At 45.4% G+C, this 27929-nt stretch overlaps 1 protein-coding gene across 2 annotated transcripts in view; it reads right to left on the bottom strand.

The window, feature by feature from the left end:
- NXPH1 (neurexophilin 1) overlaps positions 1 to 12890 on the bottom strand; it is a 138180-nt gene extending 125290 nt beyond the window's left edge. The window contains exons 1-2 of one of the 2 annotated variants that reach the window (XM_036406868.2): positions 12315 to 12890; positions 11450 to 11611 (exon numbers count right to left, since the gene is read on the bottom strand). In XM_036406868.2, the coding sequence (XP_036262761.1) occupies positions 11450 to 11503 (54 nt within the window). In that variant the 5' untranslated portion in view covers positions 11504 to 11611; positions 12315 to 12890. The remainder of the gene's footprint in view (positions 1 to 11449; positions 11612 to 12314) is intronic. The other variant, XM_036406869.2, reaches the window with a different exon arrangement.
- Between the last annotated feature and the right edge of the window lie 15039 nt (positions 12891 to 27929).

Here is a 27929-nt window from a genome sequence, read left to right as displayed (position 1 = left end):
TTAATTTCATAGATAACGGTATTTTTGTAGACTATTTCTTCAGAAGCTGGAGCAGTAGTCAGAATGAGTCACAAATCATGACTCAAAAAATTAAAATAATCCAAAAATAATTATTATCTCATAATTATAGGAATTTTTCTCATTAATTATTATCCAATAATAATAAAGACAATATTTTTAGGATAAGGAATAGTATCAAGTGTACTACTTGGTTATAGAAAAATATTGTAATAGATCCTAAGTAGTCTAGAGGTAAATTCAGCAGATTCTTGGCAAAAACATTACTCTATAATATTTTTGAAGACATGGATGTGTTATCATTTCCTCCATGGAAGAAGTTCTATATCCCAAAAAAAGAAATGCAAAAACCATACTGCATTCACCTTCTCCTAGCTCAGTAAAGCACTGAAGCATATGTGACAAGTGTTCTGACTTCAGTTGAGATTGTGTTTTGCTTCTAAAAAGTAGTTGCAAGTTATTGGCCTTCACTCTGAAGTGTCTGCTACAATACTGCAATTTCAGAATATCCTATAAATTGTGGAGAACAAAAACAGCACCTCCTCTAATGTACTTAGTCATACATTTCCATATTCATTTGAGTTGTGTTACACTGGAAGACTGAACCATATAATTACAATCTGCTAATCCATACAATAACTTTTCCAAGACTCACAGTCTGCTCTAGCTAGCAAATATTCAGCACATTTAAGAGATAAATACAATCTATATTCCAATACATTTGTAATCCTGTGGGATGGTACCTTGCAGCAATGACTTGTGCTAGCACAGAGATCAGAGCTGCTCACAGAGGAAGAAGGCACACAGCAAGAGGTCCCACTGAGTCAGCACAGACAGAAGCTAAAGAGATAGATAATGATTCACACATACCACAGTCTTGTCAAGGACCAGATAATATTATTTTCTACCCACTCTGAGTGACCACTCCCAGATGCATTTCCACTAAAAGTATCAATGCACTTCCCTCTGCTTGCAACACGTACTACACTGCCACCTGCTACAAGCAAGTCAGCTAAGCAAATGTGATGGTTTGTGGAAGCAGGGAGAAGAGAAAAGCAGGAATATAAAATGTGGACATTATCAAGTATTATCCATTGCAGATGAAGGCAGCAGGATGGAGTCCATCTTTTTAAATGGTGAAGGTTTTCATGAACTATTTATTATGCACATCTTTTATGTCACATTTCTGTAGTCTTTCTTATCTTCCCCATCCTTAAAGATCTGTTCACTCAGCAATTGTCCTCCACAGAGCTACAGTATTATTGCTATGTTTAACCTATCAGTATTTCTTACAAAATCTTCTCAAGGTGCAAAGCATTCCCCACATAAACATTAAGAAAAATCTCTATGTAAATACAGAGTAGTTGCAGTAAGTGACAGCAGAAATTAGTCTAAATTAGAGTCAAATTGCAAACTAACATTCTGATTTTAAACACACGAATATTTTACAATACTGTTATTGACAGTGCAATAAGCATGACGACACAGTTTTAACATTATTCCTATTTTAAGTCTATCTCTTCTTTTGCAAGACCTCAAATGCTATGCATGAGAATGTAAATATAAAAAGCAGTCCATTAATTTTATATGAGCAGTTTTATATACCTGAAGGCCTATGACAACATTTCTTGACAAAATAGCCTAGCAGAAGGACTATTTTTCTAAAGTTCAATCAAGAATAGCTGATAAAAATGACTGTGCAGATAAATATTATGGTACAGGTGGTCTGAACTACCCATAACAGAAATTCCATTAGCTAAAATCTTTTAAGAGCTGCCAATTACACTGTCAATTTGAAGTGGTATCTGAATAGTGACAAGCAATTCCCAGAAACAGAAATGGTCTCCTTAATCTTCAACATAAACAGAATCTGTCCTCCTCACACAAGTAAACAAACCATTGATTTACATGGAATCCTCTCTTGTATTACACTGCAGGATCAGGGCATAGGATCTGCAGCAGGGGAGTCTTTGTTTATCCACAGTGTTCTCGATACATGGCCAGAATGTTTCTCGTTTTCTATTTTTACTTTTACCCGGTAGCTCACGTGCACCTCTAAAACGAGTGCAGGAAATATCATGCCAGCTGAAAGTTAACTCACACATAATGCAAGGCTGACATAGGGCAGGGGAAGGGGAAAGAGGATCATAAAACACTGGTCACTAATCATTGGTAATCCCACTCCTGTTATTTCAAAGCATGTTCCAACTAGGAAGGTAAGAAGTACCTTTTAATTTTCAGCTGAGGATAGTGTACTGATTAGAATGAAGTGACTCTCTACTTTTCTTTCTAAATAAATAAATATAGTTCTAATGTCTCATATATTACTGTAATATTAATAATTAATATATTTATATATATATATATTGTATCTATTATAATTACATGCCTTTCCAAGAACCAAGGTTATTAGATAACTTTCCTACTATTATTTTGTCTGTCAGCTCTGCTTCTAAAACAAGTCTGCTGCACAGCTATCACCAAATTTTCAAAAGCCCAGCAAAATAAGAGCATTCACAAGTGCTCTTGTGCACACAATAACCAGGTTACCCACACAAAGAAACAACCAGGCTCTTTGTTCTTTTGTTTTTTTGTGTTAAGTCTGGGTTAGAATATGAAATTTGAGGAAAAGAGGGCACTAATGTCATAATCATTTGGTAGGCCTAGTTTGTCTCCCTTCAACAGCCTGCAGATCTGGAAAGAGCAGATCATCTTTGCATGCACTGGTCAATCTGTCATCAAAGTGATCAAACAGATTAACAGGAGAGGTGATAACCCAGAGGACACTGGCAAAACTAACTTGTGAACGGACAGGACCGAGACCAACTACTGGACAAAAATTCTTTGAGCAGATACAGGGGGTAAGGAAGAAAATACTACTAAATCTCTCCTCAGAGAGGAAAAGACAAGGCAGCGGGAGAGATGATGCAGTGTGCAAGGCAGATGAACGTCCCTGAGACGTTTGTCACCAGCTGGACGGTGAGACATTGACATTAATGAGGGTGGCATTTGGAAGATAAAAGCAGTATCTCTGCAGCAGACAATGCAGTTGTGAGACACCACGCACAGGGATATGGTGTAATCAAAAGGGACTGGAGAATGTTCACATCCAGCAAAAGCATCACAATCACAACTGGTATTCATGGGAGAATATGGATCAGGAATAAATGGCTTATGGTTTTGTCTGGAAGGCTGGTGGAGATTGTGGGTTATTTTACCTCTCAGCCCAGTCAATTCCCATCACATTCCTTTATTGAAGGACTCTTCATCAGTCATTCACTTACACCTGCCTTGCCAAAAGTCACTGTTTCATTGACAAGTGCTTTTCAGGCAGTAGAGCTCTAGAGGATAGCTCTGTTGATAGTAAGTGGGATTTACAGGGGTGGAGGCAGTTGCCTGTGATTATCTCCTCGTGAAAGCAAGTGGAGGGCTGGGTGATACCCTGAGCACTCTCTGCCAGGACACAGGCAATCAGTTGAAGGCAGCAAGATCTGGCTGCCCCTCACAGGTGCCTCAGAGTGCCACTACCTCCAAAAATGACATCAGCTGTGTCTGAGAGACACTCCTGCCCCGACCCATAGGATTAAAAAAGTCATTGTTAATTAATAACTCCCTATTCTCATGTCTCAGTGTCAGCCATGTCTCAGATCTCATTTTTTACTCCAGTGCTTTTGGATATCTCTGGTGTCTCTCCAAAAGGAGAGGATGCCATGGTCCTGGGATAGAATGAGACAAACCTGAGCATCTCAGAACAGCTTTCCTATCCTCAGATTCATTCTACCACCCCTGCTCCACCGTATACTCATGTATTGTCCCTCTGACCAGCTTTTCCTCAGAAAATAAAGCTACCATTTCACCACTGAGTGAAAGACAGTCAGCAGCAACAGTAAACAAATACATCGATCTGCTGGTCCACCCGTCCCCTCCTTCCTTCAGGAAAACTGGCACAGAGCGCCAAGCCCCAACTCCAGAGCGTGTTGAGGATGAGGTCTAAGCAGCAGCAGCCCAAAATATTGAGTAACCCGGGACGGGGCACCTTGAGAGCGGGTAGCGGCTGTGCGGGCCGGGGCCGGGGCCGGGCCGGGCGCTGTCCGTGGTGCTGCCGGCTCAGGCGCTGTCCGTGGTGCTGCCCCGGCCGGGCTCGCTCCAGGGCGCTCCCCCATCCCGGGCTCTCTCCAGGGTCCTGCCCCATCCCGGGCTCTCTCCAGGTCTCTCCCCCATCCCGGGCTCTCTCCAGGGCGCTCCCCCATCCCGGGCTCGCTCCAGGGTGCTGCCCCATCCCGGGCTCTCTCCAGGGCGCTCCCCCATCCCGGGCTCTCTCCAGGGTGCTGCCCCATCCCGGGCTCTCTCCAGGGCTCTCCCCCATCCCGGGCTCGCTCCAGGGCTCTCCCCCATCCCGGGCTCTCTCCAGGGCTCTCCCCCATCCCGGGCTCTCTCCAGGGTGCTGCCCCATCCCGGGCTCTCTCCAGGGCTCTCCCCCATCCCGGGCTCTCTCCAGGGCGCTCCCCCATCCCGGGCTCGCTCCAGGGTGCTGCCCCATCCCGGGCTCTCTCCAGGGCGCTGCCCTATCCCGGGCTCGCTCCAGGGCTCTCCCCCATCCCGGGCTCTCTCCAGGGTGCTGCCCCATCCCGGGCTCTCTCCAGGGCTCTCCCCCATCCCGGGCTCTCTCCAGGGCGCTCCCCCATCCCGGGCTCTCTCCAGGGTGCTGCCGCACGGCGCTGCCGGCCCGGCCGAGGGGGCAGCGCCGGCCCCGGCCCGGCAGCGAAGGGGACACTCAGGTCCAGCCCTCTCTCGGCCCCATTGCCAGAGCCTGCCCGCTCTCCCCACAGCGCCTGACCTCGCCGTCCACGGCTCGAAACACTCAGCATCTCCCACAGAGGGGGAAAAACACGCTTTTAAAAATAAACAAATAAATAGCACGTAGACTAATTGTACTCTGAAGAAAGTTTCAGATACGGATCCAGCAACGAAAGGGAAATAGGAAGCCAGTCTAACCCGATATGTGCTAAGGACAAGCTCTTTCTGCTTCCTCGTTAATGCTTCATGCAAGGAGTGCAGCCCCACATGTGAAAGTAACAATGTCCCCGTCCTACTGTAGAGTTTTGAGAGCCTCCCTATTGTCCTTCAATACCGTCTCTCTGCTTTGATACAAAAAAATTGAAAGAGTATGGCAAAGCGATAGAAGAAATCTGACTGAATCAATCACAATCAAGCCCAGCAAGACGGATTATGGGAAAAGAAGCTGTACTCTTGAGTAACGACCAGCGTCACAGTAGTTAAACTAGAACAGAAAAGCCTCTCGAAAAGTCAATTCTTATGTAGATGAGGTGACAAGAGAGATTTTCTCTCCCTTCGAGGGCTCACTGAATTCCTAATTCGCCCCTAGAAGCCCTAGAGGAATGAGGAAGAAAGGGTGGGAATACTGGGATTGCTAGTCGCAACAAATATTACCATGATTTGGATTGTTGCCTAGAAATGCACTGAAAATTAGGGGATCCAATGCCATTGTCTCAGCCGAGCTATTTGTCTTGACCTTCGGCTTTGTCCATCCAGGCTGAACAAACTTCCTGCAATGAGCGTCGCCCCCGCTGTCTGCCAGCCACACAACTTTGATCTCTCTGGGTCACAGAAAGGGAAAGAGGATGAGAGGCAGTTTCCCCTCTGAAAAAGGGCACTCACAGAAGTTTATACAACAGCCAGAAAAACGTAGTGTTAAACAATAAACTGGGAAATGTGCTGTCCTGTTAAACAGAGAGTAGTTTGCACAGCATTGAGAACCCGCCAATATATATCATATCAATAAAAAGGAGCTCTTCGAAAGCTTGCATAGTAATTGAGATTGGAGATCTTTTTTGATATGGGTTGGCATTTCCTCATATCAATCTGACAGAGCCAACTCAGGAAATTGCTGGTAATATTCATCTGGGGAGCACTTTCATTAAACGTAATTCATTCGACTTTCACAATAAATTGAGTGACATCCTTACAGCAGAACCTTTTTATCCTTGATGAAGTGCTTGCCAGCCTTTGGTTTTCCACTTTATTGTCACATTCCTTAAAGCAGAATCGTCAACATGTCAATCTGCTGCATGAAAAAAATGCTAAAGCTGTATTTACAAAGCACCCAGGAGGTTGTTTAATGCTGACTTACAAGAAGAGCGAGCTGGGTGTTAAACTATCTGCCAAATCACATTAAAACTTCACCCAAATCCAGTCGGGAGAACAAGAGCCAATCCTAGGGAGGCTAGGATGGCTCACACATTCATTTTCTCCAAGTGCTGGCTATTCCAAGCAATTGGTTTCTTAACCTGCTTCACCGCACTTTCCAAGACGATTAGGAAACGGGTTTTTTGTTAATTAAAATGGAGGTTTAGAGATGCAGGGAAATATTAAAGAGGTTAAAATGGATACCTCTAGGTACCGTACCGACTTGGAAGATTTGGCTAGTCGAAGAGAGGCAGGAATTTGGATTACATTCAGGTACCTCCCCAGAAGGTGAAATCTATCCCAGATTGCTTTCTCCAACTATATACTGAATTAAAATAGTGTGTACTAAGCATCAGGAAAAAGAAAGTTCAGTGCAAGGAAACCCCTTCTAAAACTAGCACAGGTCTCTGGTGGTTAGGAAGCAAGGATGCCTGGAAAATATACTATCCTCAGCTTGAAAAAAAAAAAAAAATCAAGAGCGCAGGTAAGCTTGTTTCACCTACACGAGGTCGGGGTCCCGTTGTTATTCCCGTGTCTTACCTTCCGAAAGGGTATTTTTTTTCCCCTTACACCACCGCTACAGCGTCTCTTAAACTCGTCTAGAAAGAGGGAGCAGGAGCTTCTCAAGGCTACGTAAACTCCCCCGCACAAAAAGCCACTACTGTCCCTGCTCTCCAAGCACTCTCCCCCGCCCTCCCTGCCTTCGACGTCAATTTGAAAATTGAAAGAAATCGCTTATTTGGGGGAAAAAAAGCAATACCCGAATGCATTCACCACCAAATGCCTCTGAGAAAATACTGTGGGTGGTGATTACGATAGGACAATGCCTCCTGTCTCTTTTGTTTTCTGCCTATAGAGGTGTGGGTTTGTTTGTTGGGCTTTTTTTTTTTCTTCCGTGACAAAGTAGGACACAATCAGCAACAATCTTTAAAAAGAAGGAAGAAAAAAAAACAACTTATCTTCGCCGGCACGTGATATTTCCTCACGTTCACCACAGCTTTCATTAACCGGGGTGAAATGACCGCAAACAGTGCGACGCACAGTGAAATTAAATGTACACAAACTCCGGAGCCGCTAACCCCCTGTTTACCCCCTCAGCAAATACTGCACAAAGTGTGCCATCACTGAGGACAATTTTAAACCCCTGTTATTCACAACAATTTTGCAGGGAAGCTCCTCTCGGCTGTTAGAAGGCCTCCAAGCTACAGTGACGGTGTGAAACAGACCTTAAAATCCCAGCCCGGCACGGGGGGGAGGTTAGCAGGCTGTTTCCAAAGCCGCTCTGCCAAAGCCATCGCCGTGTTTAACAAGGTGCCCCGTGAGCCCCGCAGTTCTGCTCCTCTGGCAAAGCGCCGCGCAGGAAAGCTCCCCCCGCGGAACAGCCTTCGCCGCGGGGTGCAGAACCACCCCTCCTCTTGCTCTGGCGCTGCTTAAGTTCTGCACAGAGTTCAGCACTCTGCTACCCGGCTCCGGTGCGTATCCTAATTAAAGCCACCGGTGAATAAACACTTTGCTGGGAGAAGACGACAAGCCGGGCGGGGGATGAAGGGGGGGAGGGATCCTTACCCTAGCAGCATGCCACACAAAATTCCGACTGATTTAATTCCGTACCCGCTGCTCCGGTGTAGGAGCACCTAAGAAATGAGCCGAAGTCTCTTCGAGCCGGGGTGATCCCGGCAAGAGAGGTGCACAAAAGTACCCACTCCGTGCTTGTGCGGTGCGGCACGGTCTCCCCAGGGCGGGCGGGAGTCGAGCCTGTGACCGTGGCGGGGGTGAAATCCCGCCGTGAGCCAGCCCTTCGCCGCCCGGGGCTGCGCGGGGCCCGGGAGCGCCGGGACGGGACGGGACGGGACGGGACGGGACGGGACGGGACGGGAGGGACGGGACGGGACGGGACGGGACGGGACGGGACGGGACGGGAGGGACGGGACGGGACGGGACGGGGCGAGCGCCCTTCGCCGCCGGGAGCTCTCGGGCACAGCCCGCCGGGCCCCGCCGCACGGAGCGGCTCCGCAGCTGCCGGCACGAACACGATCTGCCTCCTCCTTCCAGGGCCTGCTTGACCTGTCCCTCTGAGAAATAATACTCAGGATCCTTGCCGCCCTTCCTAACAGCCCGCGCGTTCTGTGGCCACTTCTACAGCTTGCTGCTTCCACACAGGCGGAGAAAAAAAAAGGAAGAAATGAAAAGAAACAGCCTGGCCTTTTATTGTCCTATGGTGTCGGACTGGAAGTTCACAGGCAGCTAGGCAGGAGGTACAACGAGAAGGTTGTAAAATCCCAGCGTCCTTATAAACAGAACTCAATTCTAAGAGAGTCTGCAATCTCCAGATGTTATTTTGGTTTTTTTCTTTATTCTTTACGTTCTTCCTCACGGACGATTTTGAGCTCAGCACTGTTAGTTAAGGAAACATCATCCATTAGAATCAGACTAAGATGCTTTTGAAAGAACAGCAGTGATGTGGAGTGTCGTGGTAAATGAGACCTAGTGTAGGTGTTTGAATAATTTCTGCAGCTTTCTAAAAGTAGAGAAAGAAAACAACTGCATGACTTTAAAGGTTAACTCCTAATTCTGACAAATAAGTACTAAGTTACCCATTTAGGCCAAAGGAAATGCACTACCATTGCAAATCAAATATAACATTTTCAATACACTGCACAGCTCAAAACAAGGAGAAAATGCACCTTGAAATGCACAACTAATGTTCTTTTCAACAAACATAATAAGGTGAACCATCTCCACCCCAGCAAAATTCCTACTCATTCAGATCGGCCACGATCTCTATAAATTTCAGGCAATAAGGCTGAATAGCATATGGCCCTATTAAAAGGGGAAGAAAAGCAGAAGCACTCTTTGTTTTTTGGTTTTTTTCCTTAATATTTCTCACAAAGAGGTTTAACGGGGGAGGGGGAAAAATTAATTAAAAAAAAAAAGAAAAAGAAAAAGAGCAGCGGTTTAGCAGTTTGCTGAGTGAAGAGAAATTACAAGGCAGTGTCCGTAAATGAGTGACTTCAAGGCAGCCCAGCCTCACTGCAGCTGTTCACTCTCCATGAACACCTCCTAATTCAGGCGAAGGGGAAACAGGCTATTTTCCCTCTCACCTATATTATTAACCCCTCTCAAAAAGGTTTTTTTAACAAACTCGATAGGAAGCTGTTTGTGCTGCCATTTCATTTACCCTTCCTAACAGTTTGAGCATTGAAAATTTAATTCCTAATTGAAACTGCTTTTGTCCACGCGGAGCGACGTGCACATATGGATAGGCACAACAAAGTGCTGCACCTTGCTGCTTTGTGGCGCCGCATTAAAGCTTTAATCAAAACTTCATGCTTCGGTGCTAATAAACAGTTTGTTACCATGTGATGGCCTAATACAAACTTTCAGAGTCACTCCTGAAATACAGAGAATAGGGGGACATTGGCATAAACGTGGAAGAACCGAGTTAGAAAGAAGAATCGTGCTAGGGAAATCCTTTGGATCCTCCCCGAGCGTTTTGGCAGAAGACACAGACCAGCTGAAGGGCGCATTCCCTCCCCCTAGCTCGCCTTTTATTCCCGATTTTTTTTTTCTGTGTCATATTTCGCATTGTTTCGAGGGAAACTTGAAAATCGTCTCCTTCACTCTGCAATGCCAAGTCCTCAGGAAAAAAAAAGTATTCAGGTAATGAAGTCTGTAACTAAACGGTAATTGAATCAGCATAATTTGCACACTGAATGGTTTTCAAATGCTCCCAGTTTACAATTAAAGGAGAATTAATGCGCTTGTTGTTCAGACTGCAGCGCATTAGAATAAATCCAGCACTGTTGTTGTAATGAGTCGAGAGCAGTTTAACTGCCAGCAAACACATTTAAAATTTAACACGACGTATCGATCTCGCTCCGGCTTTTTGATGGATTATTTGCCACGCGCTTTTCTCCCCATTTCCCCCCTCCACCCCCACCCCAGCTATAAAATTCGCAGGGAGGAGAGACGCCCGCGGCAGACGTGGCACCGCCCGGCGAGGGCAGGACCCCCGATGAGGGAGCCACGTCGAGCGGGCACGGAAGGGCCGGGAGGTGCCGGACCGGGCCGGGACTGGGCCGGGATTGGGCCGGGATTGGGCCGGGCCGGGCCGGGCGCGGCGGGCGCTGCGCGGGCGCGGTTGGAGCGCGCGCGGCCCCGCCTGCCCCCCCCCCCCCCCCGCCCCGCCCGCGCCCCATTGGCTGCCCCGCGCGGGGCGCGCGCGCTGCCCCGCAGCGCCCCCGGGCGGCGCCACCGCCACAGCGCAGGGAGCGGCGGCGCGGGCAGCGCCCGCAGCCCGAGAACCGGAGCCGGGGCCGGAGCCGCAGCCGCAGCCGCAGCCGCAGCCGGAGCCCGAGCTCGAGCCCGAGAGCCGGAGCCGGAGCCGGAGCCCGGGAGCCGGAGTCCGAGCCCGAGAGCCGAGCCGGGCCGTCGCCGTCACCACCCCCAGCACGGGCGCCGGTGTGCTTCTCTCGGCAGCGCTCCTGGAAAAAGGTCTTTTCCCTCCCCCGTAGCCATGGGGATGAGCTGCCGCCAAGCGTTTGCCTGCTTAACGCATCACAAGCGAGAGAGGATGCGGACTGCAAAAGGGCAGTCTGCCTGGGTTTTGTTCCTTGCAATCGTAGCGGGAATAAAGTGTATGTGTGTGTGTGAAAGGAGATAACGCCGATGTTTACTCGTGTTCCCGCGGTAATCTTAAAGGAGATTTGCTACGAAAGTCAATGACACTTGTCGCGGAAAATACTAGCTGTGCTCGCCGCCGAGTGCCCGCCCGCCTGTGCCGCACCGCCCGTAGTGGCACACCGCGGGGTTCCCTTCCGGAGGGGCTCCCACCCTCAGGAGGGAGCGGAGGGCACGAAGTTGCCTCCATCCCACAGCCGGGCCGGGCGCCCCCGCGGCGGTGCTCTGGTGCCCGCGCAGACACCCAGGGACCGGTCCGGGAGGCAGCACCGGGGGACGCGGCCCAGGAGACCCCGACCCTGCTCTGGCCCGGCGGAGCGCCCCTTCCCCGCGGAGGAGTTACAGGTCTGCGCCCCCACTCCTCGCACCCCGCCGAGATTTCCCGGCCGGGACCCGCACCGCCCCGGCCCCGGGAGGACGGGGCAGGGCTGGCTGCGGCGTGCAAGTAGTTGCCGTGAGTTTGCTCGTTCTCCGCCAGGCTGGCGCCCTCCTCCCCGACGAGCTTCCCCATGGCCGGCCCGTGACAGGGGCCGGGGACACTCACCAGGTAGAGAGTGGGCTGCAGCAGAAGGACCGCGTACCAGTACACAGCCTGCATCCTCGCCGCTCAAACTTCCCCCGCGCTGCTTTCGCTGCCTCTTTGTTCCTTCCAGAACATAGATCCACCTGACATCCACTTTACAGAACAAGCAGAGCTCTCACCAGCCTAGACAAAAACGAAATTATAGATCCCATGACCACAAGACAAGGTTAGGCTCAGCACAAGGGGGGAAGAGAGGTGTATAGGGAAAGGGGTGGCGCGGGGGGGCGGCGGCGGGAGAGAAGGAGGAGATGGGGTGTGTGAATGGGGGTGGGCGAAACAAAAAACGATTAAAATCGAGTTAATCCATCGTCAGAGCAAAGTGATCGCACGGTCCGAGGTGGCGGCAGACCGCCTACAGGTAGCGCTCCCCGGCGCTCAGTCCTTTCACTGGGCGGGAGAGCCCCGTGGTGTAGGCTGGGACAGCCCGGGGGTGCCACTGCCGGCCCTGCCTGTCTGTGTGCCCCCGGCGGGGACCGGGCGGCAGCCGCCCGCCGGTTGGCTGCGGAGCCCCGGCAGCGAGCTAGGGAACGGAGCGGGGAGAAGGCGACAGCGGACGCTGGGGTCGTGGCTCCGGATGCTTGCGGGCGCTTAAAGCCGAGGCAGAGAGCTTCGCCTTCGGGACGCCCGAGCAGGATCTGCTTACCCCTGCAAGCGCCCACCTCCCTCTGCCGCTCCTAAAGGCGCGCCGTGCCCTGCCCCGGGCCGGGACCGCGCCCCGGGGCGCCCCGACGGGCGAGGACCCCCATCCCCGGCCCCAGCCCTTCTCCGCCCCCGCGGCCCGCGGACAGCCCCGCCGCCGCGGGGGGGCCGCGCTGGGGATACGTACGGCGTGGGGGATCCGACGGCGGACGGGGCTCCGCGGGTCGCTCCATGGGCGAGCCTAGAGGGGCCGAGTGCCGCGGCGCAGCCCACCACCCCTGCGCATCTCCTGGCCGCGCTCCGCGCCGAGGTGTCCCGCGGCCGCTGTGCATCCAGCGCAGGCACTGTCAGGGCGGCGGGGCGGCTGGCAGGCTCTCCCCCCCTTGCCTCCCCTTCTCCGCACACGGCCGCGCTCTGGATCCGCCGAGCAGGACACTTACGGGAGGAGGGAGCTGCCCGGGCTGCCCGCTCGCCTTCGGCGGGGGGCGCGGGCAGGAGCGGCGGCACCGGCGCTCCGGGGCGTCCAGAGCGATTTGTCTCTATTAAAAATGACTTATTGGCGAGTGAGCGGCCAGCGCCTGCTATTTAACTTCAGATAAAATCTATCTGCAAAGACCTTGGCCGATCATCTTAAAATAAAGCGCTGGAGCCGAGCACTGTCCGAGGCTCACTGCTTGGGGAAAGAGAAAGAGCAGCGGAGGGGGGAGGAGGGGGGGGGGCTTGCTTGGCGAGGGGGGAAGGGAGGAGGGAGGAAGGGGAGTTTAGCGGCGTCCCATCCTCTCCGCTGAACGGGGTGATGAATTAGAGCCCTCCCCGGGCGGCGCGATCTGCCTTGCGCTGCCCGCCCTGCCCACCCTGCCCGCGCTGCTGCCCGCCGTGTGTCCTGCCCTGTCCCTGCTGCCTGCCCTGTCCCTGCTGCCTGCCGTGTGTCCTGCCCTGTCCCTGCTGCCTGCCCTGTCCCTGCTACCTGCCGTGTGTCCTGCCCTGTCCCTGCTGCCTGCCCTGTCCCTGCTGCCTGCCGTGTGTCCTGCCCTGTCCCTGCTGCCTGCCCTGTCCCTGCTGCCTGCCCTGTCCCTGCTGCCTGCCCTAGCCGCCCTGCTGCCTGCCTCTGCCCGGGAGCGGCGCTGCCCTCCCTGCCCTCCCTGCTGCCCGCGCTGCTGCCTGGGCACAGCCCTTTCCCTCTCTGCCTGCCCGCGGGAGCCGGCTGTCCGCCTTAAAGGAGCATGGCAGAACATCTTCTTCCTCTTTCTTCCCTCTCATTTTAGTTTTTCCGCCTCCCTCTGCGGTGTCCCGTGCACCGACAGTGCTGCTCCGCCTGGGAAGTCAGCGGGCGCCCGCCAGCTGACGGAGGTGGCAGGATCGCGGAGCCCAGATGGGTGACGGCTGCGGGAGCCAGGCTCCAGGATGGAAGGGTGGCTTCTCCCACGCTAGCAGGAACCTGTAGCTGGACAGCCCCTCGGAGCGAGGCTGGAAAGCTCACCCCTGTCGGGTGCTGTGGCTTATCCTGCCAGCTGTCATACAAATGGAAAGGTCTCACCGACCTGTTTTTGCTTCTACTTTGCAAAGAATCCTATGGATGTTTTTCATACACCCTTCCAACCTCCTAAACGGTATCATTACTAGTGTGACATTGGGACAGGGTGAAGGGGAGGATACCAGCAGCACAGATCAGCCTTACCAGATGCCCAAGCTCAATAGCAAACCTCAGATTTATCACTTCCCAAAGCCAAAGCAAGAAGCACACCAGTACGCTGTACAGAGAGGGAAATGATAAAGAAAAGGAGGACTTCAGTAATCCTGTCAAATCCTTCTCTCAGAGCACATAGGTGTAACTAATATCTGTGGTCTGGGACTTCAGTATCAAGCTGTAAAATACTTAATATTTTAATATGTTTTCATTTTGGGGTCTGAGTTTGGAACACTATAATAAAAGGGGAGCAGGGAAAGAATGGGGAAGGTAATGAGTACTCTTTGAAAGAGCTGCACCAGAGCCCTCCCCCATAGCCATTTCTGCTCCAAACACCTGGAAGATGGACACCTCCATATGCTTCCAGCACCATCACTCTGCTAGACATGCAGAATGCTCATGTCACAGCTTTGAACAGAAGTGTGCAGCCTGCGAGGAATCATACTGTCATCCTGCCCCTCCAGACAGCCTCTGCGTTGCAGTGCAGGCTAAAGCTGCCTAGGGACTTCTCCTTTCAAAAGGAGAACAAAAAATTGCAGCTGACTTTTCCCTTGCAACTCCCTCCTTTCTATCTCTCCCACTCTCACTTCTCTGTTAGTCCGGGGCTAGAACCACACCTAATAAACAATCTAGAGAGATGACAGATGAGAGAGGGAGAGAGAGAGAGAGAGAGGAGATGGCTAGATAGATATTGGCTCTCTTTGCATAGAACAAACTTGCCATAGACAGCGTGGAGCATACTGCTGATCATTGCAATAACTTGCTGTTTAACACAGCACAGTTACTCTTATTTTAGATATGAAATTGCCAGGTAAGTACTGAGCAGAAAAAGCAAAGTCTGCCACGTATCAGTAGGTCATGCTCCTGGAGAAGACATAATTTCTTCAGGAAGGGGCAATTCAATTCTATGTATAACTTGATTCAGTTTACCCAAGCTCTGATCACTGCCTTCCTATTAGAGTGACAAGGCAGTAGTCCCAGGAGAATAATCATTCCTTCAGCTGGTCAAATAGAGGAAGGTCCTCCTAGTCTTTCTCATCCAGATCCTTATACCTTGTCTAGAGGAGCATTATGGAGGCTCCACTGCACCTCATGACTCCTCATTCCTGGCTCCACTGGAATCACAAGCATGCCTCATCTTTACTTCATCCCATTGAAATGTCCTCACCCTGTGAATCAGCAAGGTCTCCTATAAACAGCCTGATCTGTGTGGCATCTATTTCAATTGTTGGGGAGACTCTTGAGGCAAAGTTCTGAAGGATGGATGGATCTGTTTACTGAAGGTTCAGACTGTTCCAAGGTCTCATTGGCTTAACTGAGGGCATCTCTCTTTGCCCTTCAGCTGACCTCCTTAGCCAGAGGCCACCAGGACAAACTTTCTAACTACAGTGGAACTGAAACTTCCTTCAGAAATGCTGCTTGGATTGCTCCTTCTCTCCACTACCATTCCAGAAGAAAGGTGAAAGGAGTATATAGGAACCTGGATTAAGCGTTTTTATTATTAAAGAAAAAAAAATGCAAACTCCAAAGTATTCCACCTGTGAACATGTGATACTTTTTCAAAGGGAATAAAATGATAAAAGGCATATAAAAATCTGACATTTAAGATTTTTGGATACAGTCATTTGACTTTCATCTGATCCTGTAATATTGGTGCAGCAGCTTAAGTGGAATATTAGATTTTTGCAGTGAATAAGTGAATTTTAATTTCAACCATTTGGATGCAGTTTGCAATTTTAACAATAAGGTCCTCATCAAAGCAGTATCAGCTAGTGAGGTTTTAAAGAATCACAAATTCTGGGCTTAGTAACGGACTTTGCAAAAGACCAATTAGAGTTTAGAATGTAATTGGACTATTTTTAAAGCTTAGAAATGCATTCTAGCCTTTAGATATCTTCCCTGTTTCTGCAAAGATAGCGTCCTGGCTTGAAGAACTGAAAGGGTCGCAAGCAGAAAATCCAAAGACAATGGCAAGTGATTAATAACTGTTACAGGTTCCAATGGAAGATGGGCACATGGTTTAATTGCTTGAGGCACTGGAAGAAAATACAATGCTGTAATGATAAATATCAAATGATTGTGCTAAACTTACTGCACAATGTAGCTAACCTGTCTAAACATGGACAGTTATTTATGAAATAGTAAATAGAACTGAATCCCATGGAATCCTATTCATAGAGACCACACGTCTCTTATTTTGGAAATAAACTGCTTGGGGAAAAAAAGCAAAGCAAAGAAGGCAAAGGTGGGCCAGAGAACAATGAAACCCATGTAAAATGTGAAGAAGCAAAGGAATAAGAAGAGAAAGTCTGATGAATCAGTGTCTGGCCATATGAAGAATATTTCAGTAAGATTATTTACATGAGTGATAAGGAGTGTCCTTATCACAGTTTACAGCCTGTAAACTGTATAGTACATATGTAGGGCATGTGCAACTCCGCTATCTTATCTATATGCAAGCTGAATTCAGCTGGAGTTGCATATGCACCACAATGACAGATTATGGCCTCCACAGCTTTTCTATATTTGTACCATACAGTGTGTGGGCCAGATGCCTCATATCACTCATGTAAATAATCTTATTGAAATGTTCTTCATATTGCCAACCATTAACTCATCAGACCTTCTCTTCTTATCCCTTCCCCTCTTCACATTTTAAATAGATTTCTTTTGTTTCAAGGAAATCTTCATGTTTGAAGAGAGCATTTTTATGGTTGGTATAAATACTACAAACAGAGTCCCTTGTCACATTTTATTTCCATTTTCAAGGTCAGAATATGACTGTATGTACTATTGCTATTTCTAAATATAAAAATATCTCTGTGAGACTTTTATTTTTATTACATTGATTTCTGCCTACTTACGGTCAAAGGCACACCACAAAGAGATGTTTCTCTGTGTCCCATATGGAAAAATACAGGAATACTCCAACCCCTTCAAGAGAAGTGCCTTGTATTCATGGTGTTCTTAACTATTTCTCCTGACACTACACCACGAGGATTCACACCATGCTGGAGTGAGATGTGATGTTCAGCATCAAAGAAGACTAAAAGGTAATGTAGAAACAGCTGTGTCTGGACCACTCAGTGCTTCTGTGATAGAAACATGAGTCAGCCTACAGGCTCCATAAGACTTATTGCAGGTGACACTCAGTGTGCACAAAAAATACTTGAGATGAGGTAAAACGTAAATTATAATCTATATGAATAAAACTTACAGCCAAATTTATCTATGGGATTCTCTCATTAGTAATGTCTTTAAATTCAAGGAGGAGGGGAAATCATGAATTTAATAAATAAAAGTCTTTCAAACTTCCATTTCATAGGGAGCTTCTTTTCTAACATAATATTTATAAATATATATATAATTATATCATTATATCAAGAGATTTTTATTTGCATTCCACTTTTATTTTATCCATTATATCTAGATAATTTTCGACAGTGGGAATACAGGAAATAATAGCTATAAGAAGTGGAGAAAAAGAACTTAAAGTAAGAAAGAAGTCTATACTAAGTCTGTATATTAGGTCCACAAGTTGGGTGAGTTTCCAGAAGACATAATTAGATTTCAAAAATAATGTAGGACTAAGTGAATTGCTTAATTAAAATCCAATTATTAGAATATTTCATGATGTCCACTCTAGGGATTACTAGCTGACAGCAACACTTGTTGGAATAATAAAACTTGATAACAAAAGTTTTATTAAAATTTCTATGTCTCTGAGTATGGGTTTTAACTGCAAAATAACACAATGTATACCATGTCAGCTGGAAAGGCTTTATACAAGAGAGTTAAAATAGGAGAGTTAAAATGTCTTGAAGAAGAAACTGATGTAAGGGAGAGTCTGCAAAGCCAGTTTTCTTCCTTTCAGTGATGGTGAGGAAGAGAGCAGGGAAGTCTCTGAAGGCTTCTTGGGCTGCTGGCTGAGCTGAAGGAAGGAGCAATGCATGGTCAAAGCAGCTGCCCTTGGCTCCTGGGAGCAGTCTGCTTTTCAAGGGTTGAGTCAGAGAGCTGCATAAACCTTGAGCATTCAGAGCAGAAGGACACTTGACAGAGAATGAGGAAGAATGGCAAAATTTCACCCCCAAAGCCTGCCAGGGCAGACATCCTGGCTCTACATTGTACGTGCCAAAACAACACTGTGAAGCCACACCTTGTGAAGCAGCAATCAACTATTTTCCATTCACTGTATTATAAGCAGGAATAAAATCTCTGATGCAGTGCTAAGTTCACTGAAGGCAGATCTCTTTAGTGTCTTTCCCTCTGCCTCTTTTTTCTCCTTCATCCTGTATTGACTGTGTATACTCAACAGCAGTGCTGTCCTGAAGCCAGAATTCACTTGTCACTTCTATGGAGTGGCTGCAGCTGCAGCCAGGCAGGGCAGGACATCAGGCTGCATGCCCAGTCGGGCTCTTCTTGATGCTGGAGCCATCACACTGAAGGCTCTGGGGGCAGCTCTTTCCACCCACTCCTCTACCCCTTGGGGTTTGTGGCAGGCACGCTGGTGCCAGGCTGACAGGCAGCGGGTGCTGGGTGTGCTGCCCTACACTCGCCCGCTCACGGAGCTGGGCTGGGGCTACAGCTTTTACACACTGCAGTAAAAAGCTCTGTTGACCTCAGGAAGGGAAGTACAGGTGGTAAATTACTGGAATGGCTGTGTCCAAAAGGAACCTTATTCTCTTTTAAGGAAGCATCTGATAAAAGGATAAATGATCTCAGATAGAAGAGCCTGAGCTCACGACACGGGACTCTTCATGTCAAATATAGCTGTAGCTGTAGCTGTAGCTAGGAAGAAACGAGTTTCTGAGTGAATGTTCCATGTGTTTTGTGGAACTCTGAACCCTTTCACATTGCTTTTGCTTCATGGTAGGTTTGTAAATTACCAACCACACTGATTTTGCCTCTAGCTCAGTAAGTAGCAGAACCTGAGGGGTTTTTTTTGCCTTTCATAATGAATAACTAATATTGTTTTACCTATAAGACAAAATGAGCTATCAGGAATCTATTCATAAAAACTTTGTCTTTCATGTTTTAGACCTGTAAATTTGGGTGACCACTCTGTTCATCATTAAATAAATCAAAGTATTGAGACTTCCTTTGAACAAGGGGAGTTGAGCTTTTGTGAGAAGTCTCCTTTGGATATATCTTACAGCAACAAAAACCTGTAAAGAAAAATTTTTTCCAAGTCCCCGATCAAGTAAATTATTTCATGTGGTCAGGTCTTAAGACCAACAAGGAGTATTTTTTAAACTATTGAAGGCTGTTTACATTTCACGATCAAGATTGTACATTTTAGCTATAGTACTTAAGACTAAAAAGGTACAAACATGTTTTATTTTCTTTGTTAGCTTGAAGGCATTCTCTTAGTCATAGGTGTAAAAGACAGTCTTCAGTTAGCCAATGGCCCATCCAAGGGAACATCTTGTTACTTCACTAAAGTACAAAACAGCTCAGATATTTTCACTGTTTAGAGGATCAGAAAGAAATGTGGCAATATGGGAAGGAGCTATACATTTTGCAAAGCCATGCAAAAATGTGTCATATTTCACCTGTAATAGCAATACAGTAATTAACTGGTTTTCTTTACCCAAGCCTACGTCTGGTATTAAAACCAAATGAGATATTTTGGATGAGACTACTGTGAAATCTATTAGAAGCAGACAAACGTTGGGAGAATTTTCATCTTTAAGAAAACCTGAAATAGATTTTCAACTTTATAAGGGAAGAGAAAGCTTCAGACACATATCAAAGAATTACAGAGGAAATTAAAATCCCACTTTTGCATTACAGTTGCTGCTGAGGTATGAACAATTCACTACAAAAACAGAGACAGCTGTTAGGAATGCCAGTATTAACGAATACATGTTGGAAAACAAAGGGATCTCAATTTGTCTAGTTATGCTTTTGCAATAGCTACACTGCACACAGACACATTTCCCTTTCACTCTTGAGAAAACTTCACTAAAAAATTTTTAGTGAATCCTAAAATCAGAAGAAATAAAAAATTGCCAGTTCCCTTGGTTTACATCCTTTAATACAAAAATTCGTGCTCTCTGTCAGAGACTGCGGGGTGATGGTGTTAATTACGCTGGATTATAGCAATCTTCCAGTGCCACCTTGTGGCACAGTATAATACCGCAAAAGGCATCTCACATCACCCTCGCCAAGCAAAAGCAGCCAGTTATCCATGCAGCAGTCCATAAACATAACAGAGAGGTGGAGGAGAGTTTTCATCTTAGATATTAAAACTTCTGCCCCTGCCACAAGAAAATGTCAGCTTTTGCTGGTAGAGAGTAGCACCCATCACACCTAATGCTGATATTTGGGTGTCACTCTAAGGATGCACACAAAGCAGTGTGCAGAGAGATCCCCAGAGAGGCTTTGCAACAGGCCATGTTGTAGTACATAAGCATTGCTCTAAATTCAGAATGTAATTCAGCACCAAGGATAGATATATCTATATATATATACATATATATATATTTGTTTAAATCACCATTCTTACTTTACGATGTAATGGAATGCACCAACATAAGAAAACATCACCATATGTGGACATCTATTCCAGTCTTAACTACTCTCCCTGTGAAGATTGTTTCTCTCAGGCCACCAGGATTTGTCTTGCTGCAGTCTGAGGCTGGATTATCATATCACACTCACAGCAATAGAATCACAGCTCCTGAGCAGAGCCCTTCCATGTTGCTACAAGAGCTCCTTGCACACACACAGAGTACCTTGGTGCCACCAACTGATAAGAGACATAAATCACCCAAAATAAAACTGGTTGATTTCATTGACACATAACCCAGAGGACATAACAGTTTTAAACAGGGAAGGGATATTTTTGAATAGTGTACAAGGCACAAGGATGTCAGCAGCAGTGGCAGTACACTGGCAAGAGCTGCAGAACAGCTCATACTCAGTCTGGTCCTGTGAGCTGTGATTTGGGGGTGGACAGTCCAGTTCCCCAGGCTGGTTAACCTCACATCCTACTGTGAAACTGCCCTTCACAGCTGTACGAGACTTGCAGTGACGGCAAGGACATTTGGAGGATATAAAAAGAAATTGAACCAAGGGAACCAAGTGGCTCTATTTCCTTGAGTGTGAAAATCCACAAAACCTACAAATGACACATTAATTAAAATAATCTGCAGGATGCTAAGTCAGAGTTTACTAATAAGACCAATATCAGTCCTGGATAGTTATGCCTCAGATGATCATGCAGTGCCAGGCAAACATCATCCAGCAGGCTTTAAAATGGGATTTGTGTTTTGGAGAGTCAACCAATTACCCTACTGACAGATTCCTCTTTTACTTTTCATCCTATACTTCTTACAGATCTATGCTGACAAATCTTTTGTTTCTTGTCATCTGTCAATTGTATATATTATGTTATTTTCAAAGGTGCTGAGCTTATGTAGAGTACCACTCATAAGGTAATAGGATCATAAAACATAATTGTAAGAAGCACATTTCCAGAAGATTCATCTTCCTCTTGAAGGCATAAGATGTGTCCATGGTTTTATTTCTACACATAGATTTAAGGAGACTATCAGATGCTGACAGAAGCCTGATTTAAACAGCAATGGTGTTTAAGTCTAGCAAGGTGGCCATGATCACCCCAGCTCCCCAGGTAAATTGAAGCTTGCAGATCTCATTTTTGTCTTTACAGAGGAGGACAGTTTTAAGATGAAGAGCAATACTCTTCTAAGCCAAGCACATGCTAGCCACATAGGCATCTATGTACACATCAGAACATGGAAATACTATTTTTTTCAAGTTCAGATTGCTTGCAGATTTAGATATATGGTATGAAATATATATTCTTCAGAAAGAACAGACTGTTTAGGATAAAATCTGCTTGTCTTACCTGACAAGTTTCAAACACTGCAGTAAAATAAATTCAGTAAATTTGGATTCTACAGATCAGCTAGTCTGAAGGGGGAATTACATTTAAATTTGAGACAGGTTGGGAATTGTGCCATTCAATTAGATTTTAAGTTCAGCTAATTTATGACTTTGCCAGCATGGTACAGTGTACTTAGACAAAACAGACATACAGTTTTAGAAATTTTTCAATTTGAGCACCACTCATTAAAATTAAGCAAATCCTTGAGCATGGTAGTTCAAATTACTAGTTTGAATTAAATCCATAGCTTTAACAATATTAACTGGATTCAGTATAAAGCTGGTCTGAAGGAGTGATAAATAGGTTGCTGTTTGGTTTCCATTTGAGTGCTGGGCACTGCAACAGTAGATTAATTACCCTTAATTAACTATCTCCTTTGTAGAAGTGTGGAGCAAACTGTCTAATGAGAGCAGCAGGAGAGTGGAAGCCCCTTGATTCACATAATGCACAGGTATCATCTGTACCATATCTGCCCCTGAGCAGATGGGCTGTGCTCACAGCAACCCAGCTCCCAGCCCTGGCAAACGGGACAAATGGGAAGAGCTTGGGGAGACAGCAGAGCACCAGCAACCCACGTGGAGACAGCACAGTCCCAGCTGTGGGCTACAGCACCTGTGCTCATAAACAGTCCTACAGCAGGGCACCACTCATCTGAAAAGGAGCACATTTTTTCCAGTACATGTTTCCCTTAACCCTAGGATGTCTATATATTCTTTTTCACCAAAGATAACACTCAGTGGACAAGGAATCTAGCTTTCATTGTAAAAGACATACACTACAGAAAGATTCAATTGTCAACTACATGGATAATCCAGCTTCCAAAGCCATGGAAACCTGGCCAGTGTTTTGTAGGCCACATGTAATAGCACTGGACCTCTGAAGTTTTCTTGATAGTTTCTTATACAACATCAAAGAGGATGTGGTAGCTCTGGACCATGACAGTATCAATATCAAAGGGAGAAAAAGTAATCTTTTAAGCTAGGAAGTGTACTCTGAAACTGCCACACAGACAGAGAAAAAATATATTTGAAAAGTAAGGTTATGAAAGCAGTAAAGGCAGAAAGGTTAATTTTTGGAACTCTTTCGAATAGCTGAAATTTATGTAAGGAAGGAAAAACCAAACTAGTACCAACTCATTGATTAATTGAAACAGAGAGAAGTTTTAATTTATTTTTTTTAATAAATAAAAGTCAAGGAAAGCCAAGACCTATAAAAAGGTACATACTCTTTCCAACTCAGTAGTGTTACAGTTCTGTCTCTTTCTATTCAAACCAATGGCATACCTCTTCACCAGGTATGCCATCACACCTCTGTCAAGGCTCCAGGGCTTATCCCCATGTGTGGTATCTAACTTTCCATGCTGTTTAAAGGGAGGCTCTCTCCCCTCTGTCCCTCAGAGCACTCATAAATTCTCATTAAGAAAGGCCTATATGCATGACAGCCCCTGGAAATAGAGCTGCCTCACCTCCATGATGATAATCCAAGGTGATTCAAACACCCAGAGCACCTGTAATTTCCCAGCCCTTTTACAGGCAGCAGATACCCCTGTTCATGACATGAGACCCAGCTCCAGAGCTGACAGCTGGGAACAAACCCTGTCTGGTTTCCTGAGAAAGTACCTTGAGATGGACTGGACACTGGAGAATTCAAAGCTTTGGGACACTCTTGACAAACACAGCCTGAAAGCACCACGCTCTTGAGGACTAAGAGAGTCTGTTCTTTGTTCAAAGCCACAGCTAGGGAAATGAAAAACAAGGATTTCTTCTTAGCAAGGAGTCACAGGGAATAAATGTTTGGCATTAGATAACAACTTCCTCCTTCTTGGACTAAATACCCCAGGGAAAGACTTCTGCTTCTGAATCTTTGTTTACTTCAGACATTCCCTCCTTCCACTGCAAGATACCAGTGGATAAATCAAGCAGGACCCTTTCATCACACAGCACGTGTGACAGAGTAGGTCAGTGAGCTATTAACAGTCTGAAGAAACCTTCCTGGAGGTTCAAGAGTCCCAGGAACTGCTGTTGTGCAGAAGGGTGTCAGAGGCACCTGCTGTGTCCTCTTGTCAGGGCTGAGGACTGGAGCCATTGCCCACTTATGGTTGCATGGCATAACAGCTTGGAGAGTCCCCACCAGAGAAAGCTGTTATTGACTCAGGCCCAAGCAGTGGACTACCTCAAACTGGCTGCAAAGGAGACATAATATAACCTTCTATTACAGGCACAGTGACTATGCCAATAGGAGCAAAAGAGTTGGAAGAATTAATGTGAAAGTTATTTGACTTCAAAAAATAGAATTCCCCAAAAAAGAGGAAACTAGGAAAGAGGCAAAAGGGCAAAAAAAATTTGCATGGTGTGGAAACTGTTTTAAGATGCCCTGTTAGAGGCTGGTTCTAAGCAAACCAGGAACTACTACCACAAAACTTTAAAAGGAAGAAAATCACAAGTCAGTTAGGGTTAACAGGGTGATGAAAGATTTCAAAAGTAAAAAAGAAAAAACAGAAGTAGTTTCATCCAAGTGAGGAAAAGAGATCATAAAAACTGGAAGGTTTACAGAAAACCACAAGGAAGCCCAAAATATTTTTACGAGCAATTTACTGAAGACATAAAAACGTTTCATTAAAAAAACCCCTCCTTTTAAACACATCAGAAGTAGGACAGCTGCCAGCTAGTTAGTCAGGCAGATATATGATCAAGATGTAAAAGGAATGCTCATGGAAGATAAGGTTGAAAATGTTTAATGAATTTTTCCACTACTGTTCATGGTGGAGGATCTGAGGGAGGCTCAGGCAGCAGAGCACTTTATATGGGATAAGAATATGATGATCTGTCTCAAACTGAAATGTAGAAGAAAACAGTACAGAAAAAGCTACAAAATAAGTTGTAACAAATCAGGTTCCAGAACTAAAAAATGTTCACTTGGGACACCTAAAGGAATTCATGTGTGAAATTGCTGAAGAGCCAACTCCATTTCATATCTCAAGACACACACCAGTATTGGTACCAGAGATGTTAAGTTTGGTAACAATTTTTTTAAATAGTTGTTGACATGAATCTAGTAAATTTTTTTTCCATCTTGGATAAATTTGTAGAAACTATATTAAAGAACAGAATATATAGACTCAGAAATAAACATGATGCATTGGAGAAGGGTCAGTATGACTTTCATGGTGAAAAGTCATGCTTCATAAATCTACTACATTTCTTTGAAGTGTCAATTAACATGTAAACAGGGATACTGCAGTGTAGTAGGAATATGAGAATTTTGTTAAAAGTTTGCTCATATTCTCTCCACAAGGGCTTTGAAAACACTCTGCTTGCCTGGAGGAAGATGGAGGCCCTGTTATGAACTAAAATTTTTCACAACAGGGAGATTGAGCCAGGGGGCTCACAAGGATCCATGTAAGCATTTCTGGTGCTCAACAGCTTGAAAGTCTGAAAGGAACATCATACTGATGTGCCAAGATTGGCACATCATGATGACTGAAAATTATTCAGGACTGGAAAAAATTAGGGTGGTAGTGAAAAGTTGAAAAGGGACCTCATTTACTAGTGGCTTCCACGTAGAGTGGCAACAAACTGTAAAGTGAAGTTCAATATCAGTAAATTAAAACTTTAAACATGTGGTCTAAATAAATGTTTTCCTCTCAGGAAAGAGATGTGTGGAAAGTGGAAAGTTTAGCTTAACAGTCTGTGGGAATCATGAAGAAAAACAGATCTTAATTATTTAATAATAAAAAAAAAGAGCAAAGAAGTCAGAAAACAGGAGTACAAGTATATTGCTCACAAATGGTTAGTACATCCCCATTGCTGACTGTGCACAGGTCTACTCCTCTATCAGCAAACGGCATTAACAGAAGTAGAAAAGCTGAAGAGAAAGATAAGATCACCATTGTGTTACAGCTTCCACATGAGGAAAGCCTCTACAAACCACTTTTCTTCTAGTAAAACCAATGGCAAAGGAATAAAATGATGTGAAGAAGGAAAAAAATCCCCTTCAAACCATCCACTTGTTTGTCCTTGTATTCCAAAAAATGCAGATGCTTGAGAGCCACTGTTAAAAATTCTGATGCTACTTTTTCCTTTCTCTGTTGCAATTTTTGTTTAGGTGCATCTGAGTGACTAGGGCAAGAGAGATGCCAATTTTTGTAAAAGGAAATGGAAGTGCTGTTACTCAACTCTGCTATAAGATCACTAAATCTTAAAGCTTGTCTCATAGTGCAGGAGCAGTGAAGCAGGAAATTGCTAATGCAAAGTGTATAAGAGAAGATCCACTACAGCAGAATTCAAGCTTCACCCCAAAAGCCACTCTTGCAAAGAGAAAAAGAAGAAATATGTGAGCAGAGGAGAGCACTATGAAAATTAAACATCTTTCCAAAACAGAAAAAAAAAAGAACTCAAACTAATCCTTTTATTATTACATTCCAAGTTTAATTGTTTTATTAATTTGTGTGTAGCATTTAGTCTCCAGTAATGCAGACAATTGAAAAAAACTCAGCTCCACAGAACTTAAACTGTATCAGTCCATTTCATGGAGAGCTGGAAAAGTTACATTATTTATTTTAATTTTAGTGATAATTAATCTAGGAGACAGTTTGGTAGTAGCACTTTGGTTTTAATGATTTCTAGCTAAAAGTACCTCCCTGTCCCTGTGGTGTTTTTTGTGAGCCTGCATGCATTGCTGGTGGGCACTTCTGGTGTGTCTTTACAGACTCACTCAGGACATGAAATTCTCCAGTGCAACTCTGAGTTGAAGAGGTAAGATTTTTAGATCCTGAGTAATCTATGGCCTTTAGGCACCTTCTTTAATTCTGCCCACTTAAGCAGTAATCTGCATCAATGGCACTATTAGCACTATTTACATCAGGCACACATTTACATGTTTGCAGAGTTATAGCTTGTGTACCTGCAGATGTGTGACCAGCTGTGGCTGGCAGGTAGAGTCATGTACAAGTATGTAATGATGCCATTTGGGTTTTGCCTTTTCTCTTTTATATGTTTTCTGTATTCTTCACACATATATTTGTAACCCTGTCACCTATTGCATTAGCAGTTAGTTTTCTCAGTACTTTTCCATGGCCTTTCCCTAAGCAGAAAGACAAAACAAATTCCAGAGCTCCAAACCCCAGGGGGTACAAGGCCCCTGTCCTATCTTGGCTCTTCCTGTATTAGTCCTGAAGGGGAGGCTCCAGAGAAGGGGTTTGCATCACCAATTGTCCTCTTAATTGGTACTTTTTATCAATTATGCTGATTTCCTAAAACCTCTAAAAATATACACCCCCCTGGAGCAGGTGGGCTTTTGTGCACATCTTTCCATAACTGCTCCTGAAGGTCTTCAAATAAAGATCCTCTTTTATATTACCTCCTTACTAAAATTATCTCGAGTTTCCAGGCTGGGAAAAAGGCAAGTGTTAGTTGACTGGCAAGTGAAATTATGTGTTTGCAGAAGTCTTCAGTACAAAAAGTCCATGTGCAGATAAATTACCTCTTCCCTTCCTGTGGTGGTGTAAAACATAAGATTCAAAATCAAAATTGATTTCCCACTGTTTTTTCTACCCAGCTGATGTAGTGTCTGTGGTGAATGTCTTTGTCTCTTCATGACACTGCACAGACCGTTCTGTAAGCCCAAGTGGGAATCTTCCACATCTCAGACTTTTTCTGGTGTCTTCTCTCCAAAGGAGGCTGGGCATGCTAGAACCCCACTGACTGGAGAAATGTGCTATGAACAAAAGCCTAACTACATTTTTGATTAAATACAGCATCATCTGTGTGGTTTTTATGTTTTTTAAAATTTATTTACCTATTTATTTCCTATTATTATTTCCTATATAGGAAAACATTAAATCCTATGCAGAAACATTTTTTTAAAAAAACATAACCACAAGACACAAGAGTTTTCAGTGTATTTGTATCTGTCATAAGACAGTACCTCAAAAAACCTGAAATAGATACCAATGTAATGCACAGTGCTTCATTCTGACTGTGTGATGTGTTCATATGTTTCAATACTTACCATGCAAAGAGGTTAAAAAATATGAAACGATTCATTCTCACAACAATAACTGAAGTAGAGAAGTTTGGCTATGTAAGCAAATTGCAAGTTGGAAAATTTATGGGCTTAAACATATTCTAATCTTAATAGAAAAGCAAACTGTAGTTTATTCAACCTAAAGCTATAATTGGCTCCAGTCTTAAGGTTAAACTGTG

Source organism: Molothrus ater, chromosome 1 (genome assembly GCF_012460135.2).
Source record: "Molothrus ater isolate BHLD 08-10-18 breed brown headed cowbird chromosome 1, BPBGC_Mater_1.1, whole genome shotgun sequence".
NCBI lineage: Eukaryota > Metazoa > Chordata > Aves > Passeriformes > Icteridae > Molothrus > Molothrus ater.
This window is presented reverse-complemented; position numbering and strand designations above follow the sequence as displayed.